This window comes from Ursus maritimus, unplaced genomic scaffold (genome assembly GCF_017311325.1).
Source record: "Ursus maritimus isolate PB19 unplaced genomic scaffold, ASM1731132v1 scaffold_15, whole genome shotgun sequence".
Lineage (NCBI taxonomy): Eukaryota > Metazoa > Chordata > Mammalia > Carnivora > Ursidae > Ursus > Ursus maritimus.
The window spans coordinates 57,636,139-57,656,865 of NW_024423897.1; the positions used below are offsets into that span (position 1 = coordinate 57,636,139).

The 20,727-nt window shown below is 41.2% G+C and overlaps 1 protein-coding gene across 1 annotated transcript in view; it reads right to left on the reverse strand.

Moving 5' to 3' along the window:
* Positions 1-20,727, reverse strand: part of ADCY2 (adenylate cyclase 2) — a 387,226-nt gene that overhangs the window by 65,043 nt on the left and 301,456 nt on the right. The window contains exon 15 of the mRNA XM_040630559.1: positions 6,779-6,863. Coding sequence (XP_040486493.1) covers positions 6,779-6,863 — 85 coding nt within the window. The remainder of the gene's footprint in view (positions 1-6,778; positions 6,864-20,727) is intronic.

A 20,727-nucleotide genomic window follows, 5' to 3' on the forward strand; every position in this document is an offset into this window, starting at 1 on the left:
AAGAGAACAGAAGGACGAGGAAAGAAGCAAAATACAAGGAGCTATGGAGCAGCAGCTTTGCAGGCGTGGAGCAAAACACGAGCTCCGTGGCTGATGTGACATCCTGACTCCCACACAGGAAAATGAAAGTAAACTTGTAACTCAACACAAGGAATCTGAGGCCCACGACTGACAAAGAGCAAATCTATAAAACAACGAGAGAGAAGACATATTATCCACCAAGAAACAGCAGTTAGACTATAGATTTCGCCTTGGAAAATACGGACTCATGTTTTCACCATATTAGAAAAATTATCACAAATGATTATGAAGAAAAAACAGACCCTTTTTTTAAATACAAAAGCTGAGTACATTATGGGCAGGATCTCACTGAAAGGGTTAGAAAAGGAACAATCCTTTGGGAATATGGAGCCTGAGTCCTGGAGGAAGGAACTGACATACAAGAATGGTGAGGAACTGACATATGGCCAGAATGGTGACAACAGTGAATAACACAAGCAGTTTAAATTCAGAAAAATTTAACCAACACTCTTTATCTTTCTGTGCTGTTTTAGAGCTTATCTACTCAGCTCTCGTCTTACGTACTTCCGCATAACTACTGAGTTTCTAATTTCAAGAATCTGATCATCTTATTCCGTCTTCCATATTTGAGAATGGAATGGAAAATGGAACAAGATGATTAGATTTAAAGTACGGTATTCTTCAACAACAAGATGGAGATATTACTGGGGCGCCTGGGTGGCTCAGTCATTAAGCATCTGCCTTCGGCTCTCGGGCGTGATCCCAGAGTCCTGGGATCAAGCCCCACATCCGGCTCCTCCACTGGGAGCCTGCTTCTTCCTCTCCCACTCCCCCTGCTTGTGTTCCCTTTCTCGCTGGCTGTCTCTCTGTCAAATAAATAAATAAAATCTTTTTAAAAAATAAAATATGGCGATATTACTGAGCTCCATTAGTCGTGTGTACATTACACATTTTAAGTTAATCAGTAAAAAGAAAATACTAGCGTATAAAACTTCCAAGTCACTGGAGGGAATAAAGGGGAATAAATAAATTCCACAGATCCAAGAGAATACAGGAGAGGAGGAAACATAAGCAGAAGCAAAAAAGATACATGATGGATTAAAGAAAACGCAAAATAAGACTGTAGTAGTAATTATAATACACGTAAATGTGTTATACTTGTCATGTAAAAGAGAGAGACTGTTAGATCAGAGGAGATAACATGTAACTGGATGTTGTTTACCAGAGACACACCTAAAACCCACATACTGACAAGAAAAAGCTGAATACAAAGAAGGAAGGAAAGGACAGTGGGCAAGTACGAAAGCAAGCTGGCAGAATTATACTGATGTTGGAGAAAATAGACTTCAAGGGAAAAACACTCCTGTGGGATAGAAAGCTTTTCTATCAGCCAGTGTCTGACCTACTTTCCTGCCACAGGACAGACTTGATGTTTGTGCTTTCATCTCTGCCCAGAACAGGGTCGGTGGGCGGGCCTCACAAATCGCTGTTACAAAAAGCACGAGGCAACCACATTGAGAGAAAAATTTCTTTTGACGCGTGCTAGCATTTTCATTTACTGTCCCTGTTCCAAAAGAGGCTTTGGGGGGTGATTTCTTGGTGGTATTTTTGGTTCGAGTCGTCACTCTCTTGTATTTGTTACAGGGCCGTAAGTCCACTCAGGCAGTTCAGTGTTAAATCTGGCGGTAATCGCGTACCTATTATTACTAATATTATGACGACAAGCATTATTACTTTCATTGCTGACTGTAATGAAATTGTAAGGAGGGCACGTATTGCATGGTGCACTGGGTGTTATACGCAACTAATGAATCATCAAACTTTACATCAGAAACCAGGGATGTACTGTACGGTGACTAACATAATATAATAAAAAAAACATAAAAAAAAAAGAAAATGTAAACTTGAATCTCTTATTCTACATTTTAGTTCCTACTTAAATAAACGGGATTGTTTTGGTTATCATGTCAAATTATAGATTTTCATATTTGAAGGACTCTCCTATATGTGAAAACATCTTGCAAAGTATTATTATGAAAGGCACTTTCTTACTAGAATATTTTAGAGTCTACATTCACTTGTAAATTAACCCCCCCCCAAATCTTACCAAATGTCTTTTAAGATGGAGCTGTACTTTCCCCAGAATCCAGTTTTAAATAAACTGGGCCAACAGCTGAATAATGTAGATCGGGAAACTAGACCAGAGGGAAATAGGAATGAGGTTCTCTACGAGGTGGTCTTGACCTTCCCACGTGATTTGGACCAGTGGGTGCTTAGCGGCCATGTGTGCCCACGACCATGATCGGGACGTCCCTGCCTCGTGCTGAGCGCTCACCTGCTGGTGACTGTCTCCACACACAGTCTGGCCCCTTCTAATTACTTATAAGGGTTCTAAGGACTGATTGCAGCTCTGGTTCTAAGACCTCTCTGCCATACACTACAGGACAGGCTGTATAGCACTTGTGAGCATCTGTTTTCCTAACCGTAGGACAGGCATTCCCTCCAAGGGCTCTCATGAGGATAGATGAGCCAAAATACATAAAATGCCTCGCAGAGCAAGTCGTCATTTTTAATATAACATAATACTTATTGTTGGGAAACTGCGATGAGATTGGACACAGAGCTATTCATGGGGATCCTGCCCGTCACAGGCCATTTGCACAGATTCCGAAGCTTCGGACCCAAGAACGGGAACCCTCTGCTGGTCTTACAGTGACCATACTGGTGGTCCTGCTCCAAAGTCTTCATTTCCATCCTCAAGAAAGGTGCTTACAAGTCTTCCTACGTTATTTTTCATGGAGGAAAACTTTTCCCTCAATGATTGGAAGTGGTTACTGGCTGAAGAACATGGCGCCTCCGGAGTTGGGCATCTCTCGTCCACAAAATGCGGGGCTGGATGAGGCCACCTCTGAGTTTCCTGTCCGCTCTCAAGGTCTGCAATATTCTGAAAGGCTAACCTCAGGAAGGGACTGACGCGGCCGTGCCTGCAGACACCTGACAAGGGAGGGTCGGGACAGGCCAGGACGCCGGCAGGCCAGGAGCCCGGTGGCCTCAGCAGCAGGGATCGGCGACTGGGGCTGAACTCAAAGCCATACGCTCGGAGGACGTCAATGCGGGGCAGCAGGAAGGCGAGACGTTCTCTGCGCAGCAGTGCCAGGAGGCTGCCTTTGGGCGTAACCCAACATTCCTTGCTTACTGACATTAAATATTTATCTTTTTTTCTTTTTTCTTTTTTTTCTTTTTTTTAAAGATTTTATTTATTTATTTGACAGAGATAGAGACAGCCAGCGAGAGAGGGAACACAAGCAGGGGGAGTGGGAGAGGAAGAAGCAGACTCATAGCAGAGGAGCCTGATGTGGGGCTCGATCCCATAACACCGGGATCACGCCCTGAGCCGAAGGCAGATGCTTAACCGCTGTGCCACCCAGGCGCCCCTAAATATTTATCTTGTATCTCAAGTGCCTGAAGTACTACAATGAACAAAACAGGGCCAGAGCGAACTCGCGGGTGCTCTTTCCATCGGAAAGATAACAAACAATAATACAAAATGGGAAGCCCGACCAGCAGGCACGAGGGACGTGGGTGGTGACGAAGGCGGCTCTGCCGAGTTGGTTGGGGAAGGCCAGGAGATAATTTCCAACCGAGGAGACAAGTCGAAGCAGATCAGAGTCAAGGAACCGTAGTGCATGTGAGAAGGCATGTCATCGTGGTGCGACCATGGTCACCAGCTCACCAGTGCTGCACACACCCGTCTGCCCGCAGGACCAGTGCCCATGCCAGGGCATCTGGAGAAGATTCCTGTGCCACTCGGGGTCCCCTAAGTGCCCGAGGGGTGGTGTTGGGGAGGCAGGGGGGGCCGCATGGAGCCGACACGCGGATGCAGTGCACTGGAACCTCCCTGAGATGACACGAGTCCAGCAGTGTTTCCTCAGTGCACACTTAGGAAACACATTTCTGTGGGCAGCCTTCTGCTGGCCTCCCTGGGGGACAGAAAGCCAGTGTGGGAAACAATTCTTGTCTCAGAAAACCCACTCCATGTCAGTGGAAACAACAGTCACACTCAACCAAAAAAAAAAAAAAAAAAAAAAGGAGGGGGAGTCAAATAAGTCGTTATATAATCAAGTGCTAAATTGTATGGCACAGATCCTAAGCCCCACGGCGCTCGAAGAAGGGCCCAGTGCAGGGGCTGGTGGGTTTCTGAGAAAGTTTCTAGAAGGCAAGCAGTTGCAGGGCCCACCCACACGGTGAAGTGGGGTGGAGGGAGTTGCTGGGGAGCTGCCAGGGCAGGAGAGGGTGGGAGCGGGGGGCAGACAGAGGCGTGCTCTGGGCTTCTCATCACAGGAAATGAAAATACATTCCCTGACTTTTTTCTTAGACTGAACAAGTCTTTGTTGGATTTTTCTAGCAAAAGGAAAAAAAAACCCTGCATTTCATGATCACTCTTATTTTTTGCCCATTTTAGTGGGTCTCTACTTTTCTATCAAACCTGGCTGTACAGTAATGACCAGTCAGTGGCAGGCAGGTCCCGAGGGGACTAAGGTAAAGCTCTTGGAGGAAACATCTCTGTCAGGCTTACCTCTTCTCAACCTCCTTTATTGAAGTATTTTACTTCATCCAGAGAATTTAGTACCAGTAATATTAGCATCAATGTTGCCTCTGGCATTTAAGTTAACATATGTTAATGGAAGGATAGGAAGGATATTAATATTTCTGGGATATTAAATATACTTTCAGAAACTCAGCCTTTAATCCAAAAATAAATGCAAATCATAGGAACACGCCCTATAATTGGTAGGTTTTGGGAGGCCAGGGGATGGGCAGTTAGGGTGTCCTGACAGTTCTCCGTGACCACCGGGATTATCTGTGGCACACAGCACTTCTGATTGAATATGGAAGGTAGGATAGAAAGCACACTGAAAGCCTTTTTAGATCGGCCGCGCCCTAACTTGTTTGATATTGACGATGAGAAAAAAGTCCTTACAGTACAAAGAAACTCTTAGGAGAACGAGAAGAATCCCTTCTTGAATTTTACCAGGATTACAGCTGGCCACTGGTGGGGGTGGGGGAGACTCATTCACCGATCCTACTAATTCAAGTTCAGAAAGATAGATGTCCTCAAGCCTAGGCTTCCTGACCACTTTGGCAAAATCCAGGCTTCTTTCGAGGAGGCGGCAGGCACCTGCTCATTCCCAGCACTGAAATCTTCCCTTTAAGACAACACAGAGTTACGGACTCCCTAGCATTTGGTGTGTAGGTGTCAGGGTCTTAGGAAGCCCCTGGGAAGAGGAGGAAACAGGCCTGTGGATATGGGATCTTGATGGCCCCAAAGCACCAGAGGGTGGGTCCGGGAGAGACAAGGAGCCATGAGAGGTTGGCTGATTATATCCAGGCTGAGAGGAGAGACATTACATAAGAGCAAAAGCATTCTCTCAAAAGCAGCAAAGTTGCTCTGAGATTCTTTTTCCAGCCCCCCCATCCCGCCCCTTCTGTTTATTTTCAATAGCAATTTAGTGGAAAGAAAAAGTCCGCTTGAAACCTTAAAAATACCCTCTGTTCCCCCACCCTGAAGACTGGATTCCTTGGAACAGCAAATGAGAAACGGGGCCATTTAGGCACAATGATAGAAGCCGCTGTAAGCAGAATGAGGCTAGGATTTCCAGTGGGACCACGAAGGATAGTTCTGGTTCTGAAAACCCAAGAGATGGGCCACAGAAGCCTTCTGGCGGCTAGGAGAACAGACACGGGAGCCCATGTGCTTTTCCACCTCAGGAAAATGTGAACATGGAAAACCAGACTTTTTTGTAGCTAAGCATTTTAGAAACTTGACAAGAATTCCCATGGGACAATATTTACAACCTATAGTTTTCAGGGGATTTAAAGAAATTTGAGATGCCACGTGTGCATTCCAGGAAATCTGAAACCATAGTGCCACCTTGGGAAGAGTTTCCAATCCAATCTGAAACATCTAAACTATGATCTAGCAAACAAACCCCCCATCAGTTTGCAAAGGTACGCGGCTGAGATGGTATAGAGTCCAGTGTTGAGACGCAGAGACATACTCTGAAATCTCAACACTTTTTGGCTAAAAGATTTCTATACATCAGACTAGAATGTACCCGATGCTTGGAAGCTGGCTCAGAGTGGCCTCTCGTTTCCGAAACACAAGATAAAACACTATCTTTTTGGATTTCTATCTCATTGTTGGCTTTCTTATGATGCTCTCATGGAGCGACTTGCTTTGGACTCAAGAATACACTTAGATTTGATTCTTACATCCTGAACTAGCACTTGAACCATAACAGCTTGCAGTGATTGGTTTAAATTAAAGCACTAACAAAATATATTTTTACACTTGCTATTTTCATATGTTCCAAAATTTTATATCTTGAAAGTGGATGTAAAAGACATATTTGGTTTAAATTTTAATTCCGCTGTACAGAAAAAAAAGTTCTATTATACTAGTGTTAACTGCTGTAAATACTCTGAAAAGTCAGGATACAAAGTGGTGACAGAAATAAATAAACATGAATAGTTTTATGGTGTGATGGCCAACACTTCAAATAATCTCCAGATCAGGGTCTCAGCTGTGCACGAGCTGCCCCAGTTGATACTCTGGGCCACTGACATGAAGTGTGCAGGCCTGGGATCTGTAAACTCCTGAAACGGTAAATCAACGAGCTCCCCTGTTTCAAGCAAGAAATCAGTTTTCATTCAATGAGCACAGTGTTCAAAGAAGTTCCGTATTTGAAGTACCTACCAGAAGCTGCCCGGCAAAGCAGATGAAGAGGATAAAGGCGAGCAAGAGAAACGCAGCTCCAAAGGAGATCCCCAGAATGGACGTTCTACCAGGGAAACAAAAAGGAACAGGTTAGTGGGGGGGTAGTTTCCATTATTCTGGAAAGCCATCAGTAATACTTTGGGCTTAATTAGGACTTTAACGTAATGAGGACTTCATTCCTCACTCACTTTTTGAGAAATGAAAATGGAGCTAAGACCAAAAATAGGTCCAGAGAAAGCGTGTCCGCAATTGTGTCCGATCATCTTGCTGACTCATCGAAATTGCCCTATAAGCACCAGGTCCTTGTGAAAGCAACACCATCTTTCTCTGACTCTCCTACGCAACTAGCGCTTTGATGCCTGGGCCTGGCCTCTTCCGCGGAGGGCCAGCCTCATCGGATGCCCTTGAGGACCTCCTGGCCCATCCTTACTCCTGCTCACTTAGGAAACACCGAGTCCTTGCCCCAATCCAACCAGATTCAACTTGTTTCAGCAATCATGCAGCTAAATGTTTACCGAGGTTCCCCAAAGATTTCAGGGACCATGGCCCTCACCTTCTTGCCCAAGCTGATGAACACACAAGCGTCTTCCTATGATCACGTGAAAAATTAAGTTACAATTCTATCACTGACAGGTTGCACGTAGATAAAAGCATTTATAAGAATTGTATGCCTCTCTGAGACATCCTTTATTTTTTATTTTTAGTTTTTTAAAGATTTATTTATTCAGGAGAGAGAGAGAGAGAGAATCTCAAGCAGACTCCCTGCTGAGCACAGAGCCCAATGCAGGGCTCCTTCTTCCGTCCCTGAGATCATGGCCTGAGCCAAAATCAAGACGCAGAGGCCTAACCGACTGAGCCACTCAGGTGCCCAGAGACATCCTTTAAATTATTAAACAGTGTAAAGCCTCTTAAAACCTCATTTAATCCAAGGATAGAAGTGTTCAGGGGTATTAAAAGAGCTGAACCACAATGAATAATCAAAGATGAAATTCAAATGAGACATCAGGAGAGGTCAGGTGGTGTCTCAGACTGCAATGGAACCTTCTACCAACGAGGTTGGCCAGAGACGCTGAGGAGACAGAAGAACTGGCACAGAGAACAGGTGGCAACACAGAATATCGAAGCACGGAGGGCTCCGATGCAACTCGCCAACACGCATGCGCAGCTCTGAGTCCACGGCGACGGAAACGAAGCAGATAACCAGTGCTTGAGGCCATCGCAACGGGAAGGTTCCACTCAGCTCACGCTCTCAAATACCTCCTCTGTTACAAGATGATTTACACATCAAGCAAGGTCAACAAAAGCTTGACTTCAAACCCAAACCTGAGCCTGACTCAGTGATGCACTGGGCACTGAGTTATCTGCTAGAGTGATTCCCAGGGCTTTCAAATACCTAGCCAGATAATGGCATTTGTTCACATTTTATGAGCAAAAACCAAGCCTCTGCTAGAAGGGTGTTTATACACCAAATACACCTAGTCCCATGCTAGGCTGTAACGACATAGACAAGTAAGACGTCATACCTGTTTTGAGCTGCTTACAGTACAGTGGAGGTAAGCACCATATGTCCTTACCTCCAATACCTAGAATATCCTACTTTCTTTCAGACAGCACCCCAGCCCTCAGTCCCTGGCCAGGAGCCACCAGTCTCACATCTCCCCAGCATATAATCTCAGAGCCTCCTGTTTCGCCAGGCAGTGTGGAGGGAGGGGAGTGTGAAACAGTCAACACTTCAGAGGAAGGGAGGCCCCCTGGCACTCTTGGGACTGGAGAGGGTCACAGTAACTCATCTGCTGAATTTGTGTCTGCCATCTTTCTCACCCATTTTTACAGGAGAGCTCTGATGGGCTTTCTTTGATTCTGTGCTGCCTGGTTTCTTTCTGCTATCGCGGTAATGTCAGCTTCATTAGGTTGAGTTCAGAAACATTACATCTTTTTCTTAGATCTGAAACTGTTTAAATAACACATAAATGATGTCTTCTAGAAGGTTTGGTAAACATCAACTGTAAAACCATCTGATGACAGTGATAGTGATGGTCACAATGATCATGACGACGGTGGTGGTAGTGATGGTGAAGATGGTGACGGTGATCACAGTAATGATGAGGATGGTGGTGGTGACGATGGTGACGGTGATCACAGTAATGATGAGGATGGTGGTGGTGACGATGGTGACTGATGAGGGTGATGATCGTGGTGATGACATGATGACACAAGATAGTGATGATATGAAGACAGATTATTTGCTCTGTGCCGAGTACTATTCTAAAGGCTTTATATGACATTCATTTTTTATGAATTCACTTAATCCTCATAATAATCATGGATAGTAGTTACTATCATTACCTCAAGGAGAAACTGAGGCCCAGAGAAGTTGAAAGACTTGCCTAAGGTCATACCTCTATTAAGTGGTGTGGTCAGGATTTATGCCCATTCAATTGTATTCCTGACCCAGATTCCGTTTTTAGGAGTAGACATGTCACATTTCTGCCTTGTTTACTGGCTCTATTTCTTGAGTCAATTTTGATAATTTTCCCGGAAAATTTAGATTTAGATTTTCAAATGTAAAATATTCTACATAATATTCCCTTTCAATTTTAACTCCATTTTTGAAGCATCATTTTCTTGACCCTAATGTCCTTTTTCTTTTTCTCTCTACATCAGACTTTTGAAGCTGTGTGTGTTTATTGATCTTCACAGTGAATGAATGAGCTTTTGGTTTATAGACCTTAATAGGTCTATGCTTTCTGATAGTTTTCTATATAACTAGTTTCTGATTTAAATTTTAACAATTGCTTCCTCCTTCTTTACACAAACTTATATTACTTTTTTCTTGATTGTTATTTATTGCCAATCTTTTATATTTTCTAATAAATGCATTTAAGGACATAAATATTCCTATAACTACTGCTTTAGCCAAATCCTACAGCTTTTGATTTGTGGTTACTTATTGTCGTTCTTCTCTAAAAAGCCCATAATTTCAATTTCCTTTTAATAGAACACTTATTCAGAAGTCTAATTTATAAATTCCACAAGGAGATTATTTTTGGTCTGCCCCCGTTATTTCTTTTTTCTTTTCTTTTTTTTATTAATAATGATTTTTTATTATATTATGTTAGTCACCATACAGTACATCCCCGGCCTTCGATGTAAGGCTCGATGATTCATTAGTTGTGTACAACACCCAGTGCACCATGCAACACGTGCCCCCCCCCCCTACCGATCATCCTAGTTCTTATGTTCCATAGATGAGAGAAATCATATGATAGTTGTCTTTCTCTGCTTGACTTATTTCACTTAGCATTATCTCCTCCAGTGCTGTCCATGTTGTAGCAAATGTTGAGAACTCGTTCTTTCTGATAGCTGAGTAATATTCCATTGTATATATGGACCACAACTTCTTAATCCAGTCATCTGTTGCAGGGCATCTCGGCTCCTTCCACAATTTAGCTATTGTGGACATTGCTGCTATGAACATTGGGGTGCATATGGCCCTTCTCTTCACTACGTCTGTATCTTTGGGGTAAACACCCAGTAGTGCAATGGCTGGATCATAGGGTAGCTCAATTTTTAACTTTTTAAGGGACCTCCACACGGTTTTCCAGAGTGGCTGTACCAACTTGCATTCCCACCAACAATGTAGGAGGGATCCCCTTTCTCCACATCCTCTCCAACAATTGTTGTTTCTTGCCTTGTCTATTTTTGCCATTCTAACTGGCGTAAGGTGGTATCTCAGTGTGGTTTTGATTTGAATTTCCTTGATGGCTCCGTTATTTCTAATTTCATTAGATTTGACCAGAGACTGTGGTCTCTATTATTTCTACTTTGACAATGTATTTTTCCTCTAGGGTGTGATGAACATGATTTACTTTTTTTTTTTTAAAGATTTTATTTATTTATGTGACAGAGAGACAGCCAGCGAGAGAAGGAACACAGCAGGGGAGTGGGAGAGGAAGAAGCAGGCTCCCAGCAGAGGAGCCCGATGTGGGACTCGATCCCGGAACGCCGGGATCACGCCCTGAGCCGAAGGCAGATGCTTAACGACTGTGCCACCCAGGCGCCCCCACGATTTACTTCTATTATACCTTACGGATTTCTAAAAATGTTATGTATTTCCTTTCCCTGGAAACAAAGCATACATCTATTGTCAGAGCCGGATGAGTTAGTCAAATTCCCAGTGGGTTGACTTAATGGTTCAATTTGGTCTGTCAATTTAAGAACATATTAATATTTCCGGCTGGGATTGTGGGTTTGTCAATATATCTGAACATTCTAATTGCTTCTCTTTGTTTCAAAGAGATGCTGGAATGCATGAAGATTTATGATTGTTAAGTCTTCTTGGTGACTGTACCATTGTACAAGTCTTTCTTTTTCTTGTGCTGAATGCCTTCCACTTGATCCAATGTTGTCAGAAATTTTTATTCCTGCAGCTTTCTTTTCCTGTAAGCTGTTGCCTTGAAAAGCTGTTTTCCACCCTTTAGTTTTCCTCTTTCTTGTCTTTTAATTTTTGTGAGATCTTCTGTACTTAGCACAGAGGGGGCCTTTGGTTTTGGCCTCAATCTTTGAGCCTACTTCCATGAGTAGGACATTTTAATCCACTCACAATTATGAAATTTGCCAACATTTGACCAGATCTTCCATTTTATTCTTAAAATGTCCAACAGAATTCACAAAGAAATCACCACGGTAGGGAGTTCTCTTTGTAAGAAGGTTTAAAAAGCCAAATTTAATAAATGTAAGAGATACACACCCATTAAATTTTTCTATCCCATTATGTGTCAGTTTTGGGAGGGTTGCTTTTCAAGGAATTTTCCCATTTAAGTAAATTGTAAATGTTTTCGGTCTTGAGTAATTTGTCATATTCCATATTTATTCCATTAATGTCTGTAGGATTGGTAGTGAATCCCCTTTTATTCCTTATGTCATTAATTTGGGTGCTCTGTGATTCTGTGATTCTCTCTCTTTCTTGATCAGTCTTGCTAGTGGTTTAGGAATTTTTACACTTTTTGAAAGAACCAACTTTTGCTTTATTACTTTTCTATATTGGTTGTTTTCTATTTTATGGATTTCTTCCTCCTTTAGTATTTATTCCCTTCTACTTGATTTGCTCATCTTTTTCTGGCCTCTTAAGCTGAAAATTCAACAACAAATTTTAACTGTTTCTTCTTTTCTAATATAAGCATTTTAAAGCGACGAATTTCTCTCTAAATTAGTGCTTTAAGGTACACCCTACACCTTTGGGTAGGTTATATTTTGATATTCAAAATATTTTCTAACTTCTCTTGTCATTTTTTTATTTGACTCATTCAAAAGCATACAGTCTAATGCTGAAATATTTGGGGATACTTTCTATATTCTGTTCTTCATTTCTATTTTGATTTTGGTGTGGTTAGACATCACACTATAAGATTTTTCTTTTCAAATTTATTTCATTCTTTTCAAAACTGTCAAGATGCTTCTACGGCCTAGTGTATATTTGGGCCATGTTCCATGTGCAGTTTAAAATCACATGTATTTTACAGCTGGGTTAGTGTTCTATGAATGTCAGTTTCATGAAGGTAGATAATCTTGCTCAGATTTGCTATATTCTTATTTATACAGTAAAGCCTGTAAAAGGGATATTAAAAGTCTAATTATGATTTATCAAACTCTTTGGTTTTAACAATTTTTTTCCTTTTGTATATTTCATAGTTCTGATTTAGGCATTATGCACATTTCATGATTCTCTGCTTTCTGATGATGTGCCCCTTTCATTATTATTCAGTGTCTGTGTCTCTGTTAGTACTTCTTTCCCTCATGTCTACTTTGATATTACTATATGTGTGGTGGCCTTCTCATGCTGTTTAGATGATACATGTTTTCTATTCTTTAAATTCCATACCAACTGCCTTTTGTACTTAAAATGCATCCCTTGGGGGGGGGGCGGTGCCTGGGTGGCTCAGTTGGTTAAGTGTCTGCCTTCGGCTCAGGTCATGATCTCAGGGTCCTGGGATTGAGCCCCACATTGGGCTCCCTGCTCGGTGGGGAGTCTGCTTCTGCTTCTCCCTCTCCTTCTGCCCCTTCCCCCTGCTTGTGATCTCTCTCTCTTCTCTCTCTCTCAAATAAATAAAATCTTAAAAAAATAAAATGCATCCCTTGTGCTGTTGATAACGCTGCTATAAATATCAGTGTGCATATGTCCCTTTGAATCAGTATTTTTGTGTCCTTTGGGTAAATACCTAGTAGTGCAATTGCTGGGTCATAGGCTAGTTCTATTTTTAACTTTTTGAGGAACCTCCATACTGTGTTCCAGAGTGGCTGCACCAGTTTGCATTCCCACCGACAGTGTAAGAGAGTTATGGAAAGAGCCCAAATGTCCATTGTCTAATGGATGCATAAAGAAGATATGGTCTGTATATACAGTGGAATATTACTCAGCTATCAAAAGAATGAAATCTTGCCATTTGCAATGACGTGGATGGAGCTAGAGTGTATCATGCTAAGTGGAGTAAGTCAGAGAAAGACAAACACCATATGATTTTACTCATATGGGGAATTTAACAAATAACAGGTGAACAGAGGGGAAGGGAAAAAAAAGTAAAATAAGATAAAAACAGAGAGGGAGGCAAACCCTAAGAGACTCTTAACTGTGGGAAACAAACTGAGGGTTGCTGGAGGGGAGGTGGGTGGGGGGAAGGGATAACTGGGTGATGAGCATTAAGGAGGCACTGGATGAAATGAGCACTGGGTGTTATATCCAACTGATGAGTCACTAAATTCTACCCCTGAAGCTAATAATAGACTACGTGTTAACTGAATTGAATTTAAATACTAAAAAATGTAAGTTATGACACAAACTACCAGACACGACTCAGGAAGAAATAGAAAATCTGAATAGAGCTATAAAAGAGATTGAATCAGTATTTAAAATAAAACCCAAACCAAAAATTTCTTGCAAAGAAAATCTCACACCTAAATCGCTTTACTGGTGAATTCTACAAAGTGTGTAAAGAAGAATTTTTACTACTTTTTCACAAACTCTTCCAGAAAATCAGTCCCTAACTGATTCTATAAGGCCAGCATCACCCTTATACCTACAGCAGACAGAGATATCACAAGAAAACAAAACTGAGACCAATGTCTCTTATAAATATAGATACAAGAACTTGACAAACCATTAGGAAACCAAATCTAGTCACATATAAAAAAGGATCATATAACATGACAAAGCGGGGATTTATCTGAGAAATGCAAGGTTGGTTTAATATCTGAAAATCACTTAATATATAATACACTATATTAAAGGAAAAGAAACCCACATGACCATCACAATAGCTGTAGAAAAAGCATTAGACAACATCTGACACCCTTTTATTATAAAAACACTCAACAAACTAAGATTAAAAGAGAGTTTCCTGTATCCTAATAAAGGCATATATGAAAAACCCACAGGTTACATTACATTTAATGATGAAATACTGCATGTTGTCCTCCTAAGATCATGAACAAGATATGTGCTGTGGCTACTTCTATTGAAATTACACCGTGGTTTCTAGTCAGAGAAACTAGGCAAGAAATTGCAATAAAAGGCATCACATTGAAAAGGAAGAAGTAAAATTATCTGTATTTGTAGAAGATAGGATTTGGTATCTAGAACATTATGTCACAATCTGTGATTCAGACCCAGAGTGGCTCAAACATGTGGCTGTCCAGGGCTCACGTTCACGGCACACTGGCACTCATGTTCAGACGGATGTACCTCTCATCCCAGGGAACGAGAGATACCGTGAGGCAGAGTAATGGTACCTCTCATCCCAGGGAACGAGAGATACCGTGAGGCAGAGTAATGGCTGGCCCAAAGCTCTTAATTATAACCATTTATCCTGCTGGTTCTATCAAAACCATGTTCAGGCTCATTAAGCATACCAAGATGTTTGTGTAACATGATCAATTTTAATTAACATTCTAGTGGCAAAGCTGTTTTTTTTTTTTTAAACGCACAAGCATAATTGATTTCTATACTCACTGAAAAGCAAACTTGACTCTTCCCTGGCATGAGGCGAGAACAATTACACTTTTTAGTGATAATTTTTGACTTTGGCACTTTAATCAAGTGTATTGTTACAGTATATGGAAAAGGCTGATTTGAGACAAGGTCCTTTCTACTTTCTGTTTTTTTCCCCCCAGTCAATTTGCTTACAGGCGGTCCTGACGTGGATGAGGAAGCACATCTGCAGACAGGAAAAATCCAGCAGAAATATATAAAAAAAAAAAAACCCCACACAAAAAAGAAATATATATCCATTACCCCCCAAATGTCTGAAAGTTGTATTACTTATAAACCATTTCTGTGGGTAAATAATGGTATCTTTATGTGGACTTCTATTTAATGTGATGACGTCCATGCCTCTCCTCCTTCTTTGCCCCCACCTTCTCCCCCCAAGAACGATGCAGATTCTCCCATCAACGCTCTCTGTTCACACCTATTACATGGTATTCCACGAGGGTAAGAACTCAGGGAAGAAGACTTTTCTTTTAACTCTAAGTTAGCATGCAGGAATAAAAACCCCTTTATCTCTCTTTTTTTGTTTAAGTGACAGGTGATAGAACTTCAAAATGAAAGGGAATCTGGTAAAAAAAAATCAAAAGCTGAAAAGGAGAAGAGGCATTTAAATATTCATTGCCATTACACATCACAGTAGCCTTTCTCTGATAACAGGACTCGGGAGCTTTGGGATGTTCTGGCTGCTTGAAGGTCCTGTGATGTGGCAAAGGCAGAAGGAATTGTATGTGGCAGAGTAAAAAGCCTCCCCTCCACAGCAACAATAAGGGCTGAAGATTTGAAGTTTCAGACGTATTATTCCCCCGGAAGGCCCACAGTCTTCTCCTTCTACACTCATTTTTTAGGTGAGTTCATCCCATTGGATGGATTTAAACATTACCTATGTGCTGGGTTTTCCAAATTATGACTCCACCCCAAGCTCCTCCCTGAACCCGGGATGCACGCGCTCCCTCCCTCCGTGAAGCTCCACCATCTGGCTGTCTAAGGTGCGCACGCGTGTCTTTGCTGCCCAGAACTGAGCCCTTGATTCACGGCCCGCCCCACCTGCTCCTTCCCCGGGATTCTCCCTCCCTGTCAATAGCTCAGGCCCAACACCAAAACAAACACCAACATAAAAACCCCACAGAACTCAGCTTTCTCTTACTGCTCCTATCCACCCAACAGCATGACTTGTCTCCATCAGTCTTCATGAGATACTCCAGCACTTACCACCTGCTCTGCTACTCCGGTACCAAACCTCACCTCACCGTCTTCCTATTTCTAACCCCCCTCCCCTGCACAGCAGCAAGAACACTGATTCTAAACACACCCAGATCACATCCTCAGCTGAGAACCTTCCAGGGCGTCCTGTCACACTCAGCATCAGACCCAACGTGCTCCCAATAGCTGGGAGGGCCAACACCACCTGCCCTCACATTGCTGCTCGGACTCCATCCTCCAGCTCTCACCTGGCTTGCTCTGCTCCCACCACCCTGGCTCCTTGGATATACTGCGGGTCCCATCATCTGGAATGTTCTCCTGCCAGAGAGCCATATCATACCCATCTCAATTCATTTGGGCCTCTGCTTCAAAGGCACTTAATTGGTGATGCTTTCCCTGGTCACCCTCACGTGAAATACCACCTTCCATTGCTCCTGAGTATCCTATTCTGTCTTACTTTTCCTTAAAGATTATCACCACTGAATTATTGTATGTGTACTTATTACATTATTGTTGCTCCTCCTGATAGAATGTAAGTGATATGAAAGAAAGAGCATTTTAGGGGTTGCTGATGCTTCCCTCACATCTCTCATGATGCTTGGTATATGACGGCTCAGTAAAGAGCTACAGAATGATTCCACCTGTAAATGGGTGCACGTCTGTGCTTCCATTATGATTTCTATTTCTGTAACAAATGCTCAGAATATAGCCCTAGGGATAAAGTCAAGGTCCACGGCCCGTTTTATTGAGTGAAAACATGCTCAGCTCCATTCTCATTGTTATGGTTCCCCATATCCTACCATGCCACGGACACAGAGCTAAATGCCACACAAATCGGTTTTCATTCCTGGAGAGAATACTGGTTTTCATGAATTCCGTTTTTTCATGATGATATAGCATTTTTCGATAGGCACCCTGTTATGCAGACTAAAGACTACTCGTTCCGGCCTTCCTTGGAGCCCGGTTCACACATGTGACTAAGACCTGTCTTGGGTTATAAACCAGTGTCATGAGGTAAGCTTCTGGGAAGTTCCCTCAAGAGATGGCAGTTACGAATGCTTTCTGCCCTCTGCTTCTGGGTCTGTTCCTGCATCCTGCTGCTCGGAATGCGGATGCTGCCGTCTTAGAGAAGGAAGATGAGGAGCAAAGTCTACCGCAAGTAGGGATGTGCGCTGGGGGGATCCAGGCCCCGCGAAGAATCCAAAGGACAGAGTACCACACTGTAACCTTGGCCTTTGACTAATGGGGAAAAAACTAAACTGCTAACTTACATTCAAGCTACTAATTGTGAGGCATTTCCTTACTTTCTGATGACCTGAATCCACAGCTGGATATTGTTCATCTCAGTAAAACCTGTAAGGTTCATTTATCTTGGACAGTAAGAATTATCTCCTCTCTACACCTCTCCTTCATTCCCCCTCTCTCCCTCCCTCCTTCCTCTCCCTCCCTCTTCTTTCCCTCTTTCTTTCTTTCCCCTAAGATTCATACCCACTCAGAGGGAGTAACTTTTTCCATCCTTTGTGTTTAGAAAATCAAGCCTACTTTCAATGGACATGAATGATTCTACCATTAAACTTTCTTCTATTTTTTTCTCCTTTTTGGAGATAAAACCAAAATGAAAGTGATTCTTTTGAAGCGACTATTAAAGAATTAATGAGGATTGATTATTCAAAAGAGTAATGGAATAAGTATCAAAGAATTTCAGTAGAAATAACAGATCTCACATATTTCAGATTATAATTTGCTATTAATTTTGCTTAAGTAAAACATCATTATTCTTAATTTAACTTGGGCTAATGAAACACATGATATTTAACTAAGCTTTATTAGAAAAAAAAAATCATTCTTCTTGTAACAATTGCCCATGCCTGGTTTAATCTACTTAGTTTGGCAGGCAGTATGAATAAAACTACTAAGAACTGTAAAAACAATTCAGGCTTGAGGGTATCTCACATTTCTGATAAAGTCTAGTACAAGGCAGACAGAAGCGAGAGAATAAGCCTAAAAAGAGGAGTCAACTAATAATTTAATTACAACTATCTGAATTGAAACTCGGGTCAGATTCAAAACTATGTGCCAAAGAGGGATGACATTTGGCCCTCTTTTAGGCAAACCCTTCCCCTTGCTGCTCCTTTCGAGGTCATGAATTCTTCTACTATTAGTTATTCATGCATTCATTCATTCATTCATTCATTCACTTATTAGTCATTTTTCTCCTTTTTCCAAAAACAATGTGGCAGTTTCCCCAAAACAAACAAAATCAGAGGTCAGCACATAAAAAGAAGTGAGGAAGTGAGAAGCATCATTATCCCAATGAAAATGCTTCAAAACAAAATTATTATTTTTAAATAGATGAGATGTTAGTCAAATTCACATGACCCGCTTAGTGAAGGGACCTTGACCTTGACCTGAATTTAACAAAATACTTGGACTTGAACTGCTGAACCCCAGAGACAGCTGGCAGAGAGAGACTGCAAAATGTATCATAGTAATGCTTTCATAACTCAGAGTATATGAAATCACCACGGACCCAAACCCTTGAGGCTCACAGTTAAAATCACATATAACCCAAAGAGATGTGCCACTATGAGTCGACAGAGACCACATAGCAGAATTCATGCATTTATACACCGTAATAACAGAATGAAATACATGCTATTTTCATACATTTATATAATTTCATACAATATGTTTATATTCTGCTAATAAAGGAAAAGAAAAACTGGAATCCTTAGGTAAAATATGGAATTATAAAAAATTCAGATTTTAAAAAGAACCCAATAGATGTCTTAGTTATAAATAATCACTGAAATTATACACTCAGTGTGGATGAGGGATTCACCAGAATGAATGCAGCACAGGGAAATAAAGAGGTGTAAGCTTTGAGGAAAGATTATAAGACCTGGAACACAGAATGAACAGCACAACATACAATTAACAAGATTTCAAGGAGGAAAAAGTAAAGAAAGAAGGAATGTATAAGGTGATAATGTCAGAAAACTGCCAATATGAATCTTCACACTGAAAAATCACACGTAGGTACTTAGGTGAAGAAGAACAAATACACGTGGGGAAAGAATATACTGAAATCCCAGGGGGAAAAAGCACCCATGAAGGAAAGACAAATTATCTAAAAATAAATATAATGGGATTGATAGAAGATATTTCATTAGCAGCAACAGATGATGACATTGATGGGATATCATCATCATAATACTAAGGGAAAATAGAGTCAACATGGGATTTTATACTCAGTTAAACTATTATCCAAGAGCCAATGTGAAATAAGGCAGATAAAAATATTTTAACATAAAGAAAAACACAGCAGCTATGGCTACTCACAGACCCTCAATGAAAGGACTAATAAATGATAGACATCAGCAAGAAGGGAAATAAACTTGAAGGAGTATTTTTTTACGAGATGGTGAAATAAATAAGGGGATTAAGAGTATACTGGATGAGCACTGAGAAATGTACAGAACTGCTGAATGACTACATTGTATACCTGAAACTCACATGACACTGTATGTTAATTATGCTTTAACACGAAAAGGCATTGATAAATAAATTGGTAAAGAACAAGAGTAAATCTGAATAAACACTGACTATAATTACCATCTGGAACAGAAGTTCTAAGAAAAATTACATAGAAAATATAATTATTAACTTCAGAATATCTTAATGCTATATACATATAGTTATATACATATGTAGTCATATAAGTACATACATTCTACATATGTGTGTTATATATATGACTGTATGTGCGTATACATAAGAGAAAGAGAGAGGGAGAGTAAGTGTGCACGTACAAGGAGAGAGAAAAAGAGATCCTAACTAGTGAAGGAAAAGAAAAGAATAACGAATACTGGATCAATCCTTTCGAAATTAGGAAGTGGGAAGGTACACCAGGAAAAGCAAGGTAACTGAAATGTAAGACGGAAAAAGCGAGTCCATACATCAGTAACAAGATCAGATACAAATGGAATCATATCATACTAATATAGAAAAGATATCAGATCGAATAAATAAAAAATAGCTGCTGTTTACAGGAGGTATACCCGAACAGTAATGGCTTCAAGAGCCCAGCAACGAACCTACAGGAAGCGTGACTCAGGCTTGAAATTGAACAGAGTCTGGACTGTGTGCACACACATACTTATTATATCGTGATCTGTACTTTGCTGTATCTTTGAAATACTTCACAAGAAGAATTGTTTACAAAGACAAAGAAAAATGAGGACATTAGCATGGAAAAAAATGAAGGAAGAAGACATTATAATACAACGTAATATAATATAGATGTAATACGAGGCAAGCACAGAAAGTCCTGGTCTCGACGCTTTCCGTCAGAGGCATCTGCAGACCTACTCTGAGCTCTGTCACTGCCGACACAACCAGCCCAGAGTTCACAGTGTTCGTGCTCAAAACCCAACTTCTTTCTCCAGACAAACACACTGCTAATTGGTGATGACGCCTGAGAGAATAAAATTCCTCTTAAAGATACAACACACAGAAGAGAGGTAGGAACATAAAAGCAAAGACAGAAGACACCTCCTTGACGTTTTCTGAAACCTGTAATCCCATGAATTATTTGTCTTGCTCCCTGGAAATTTCTGGCTTCCTTAGCATCATCTCTTGAAATGTCCTAGTGGTGGAATCACTGGATCATATGGTAATTCTATTT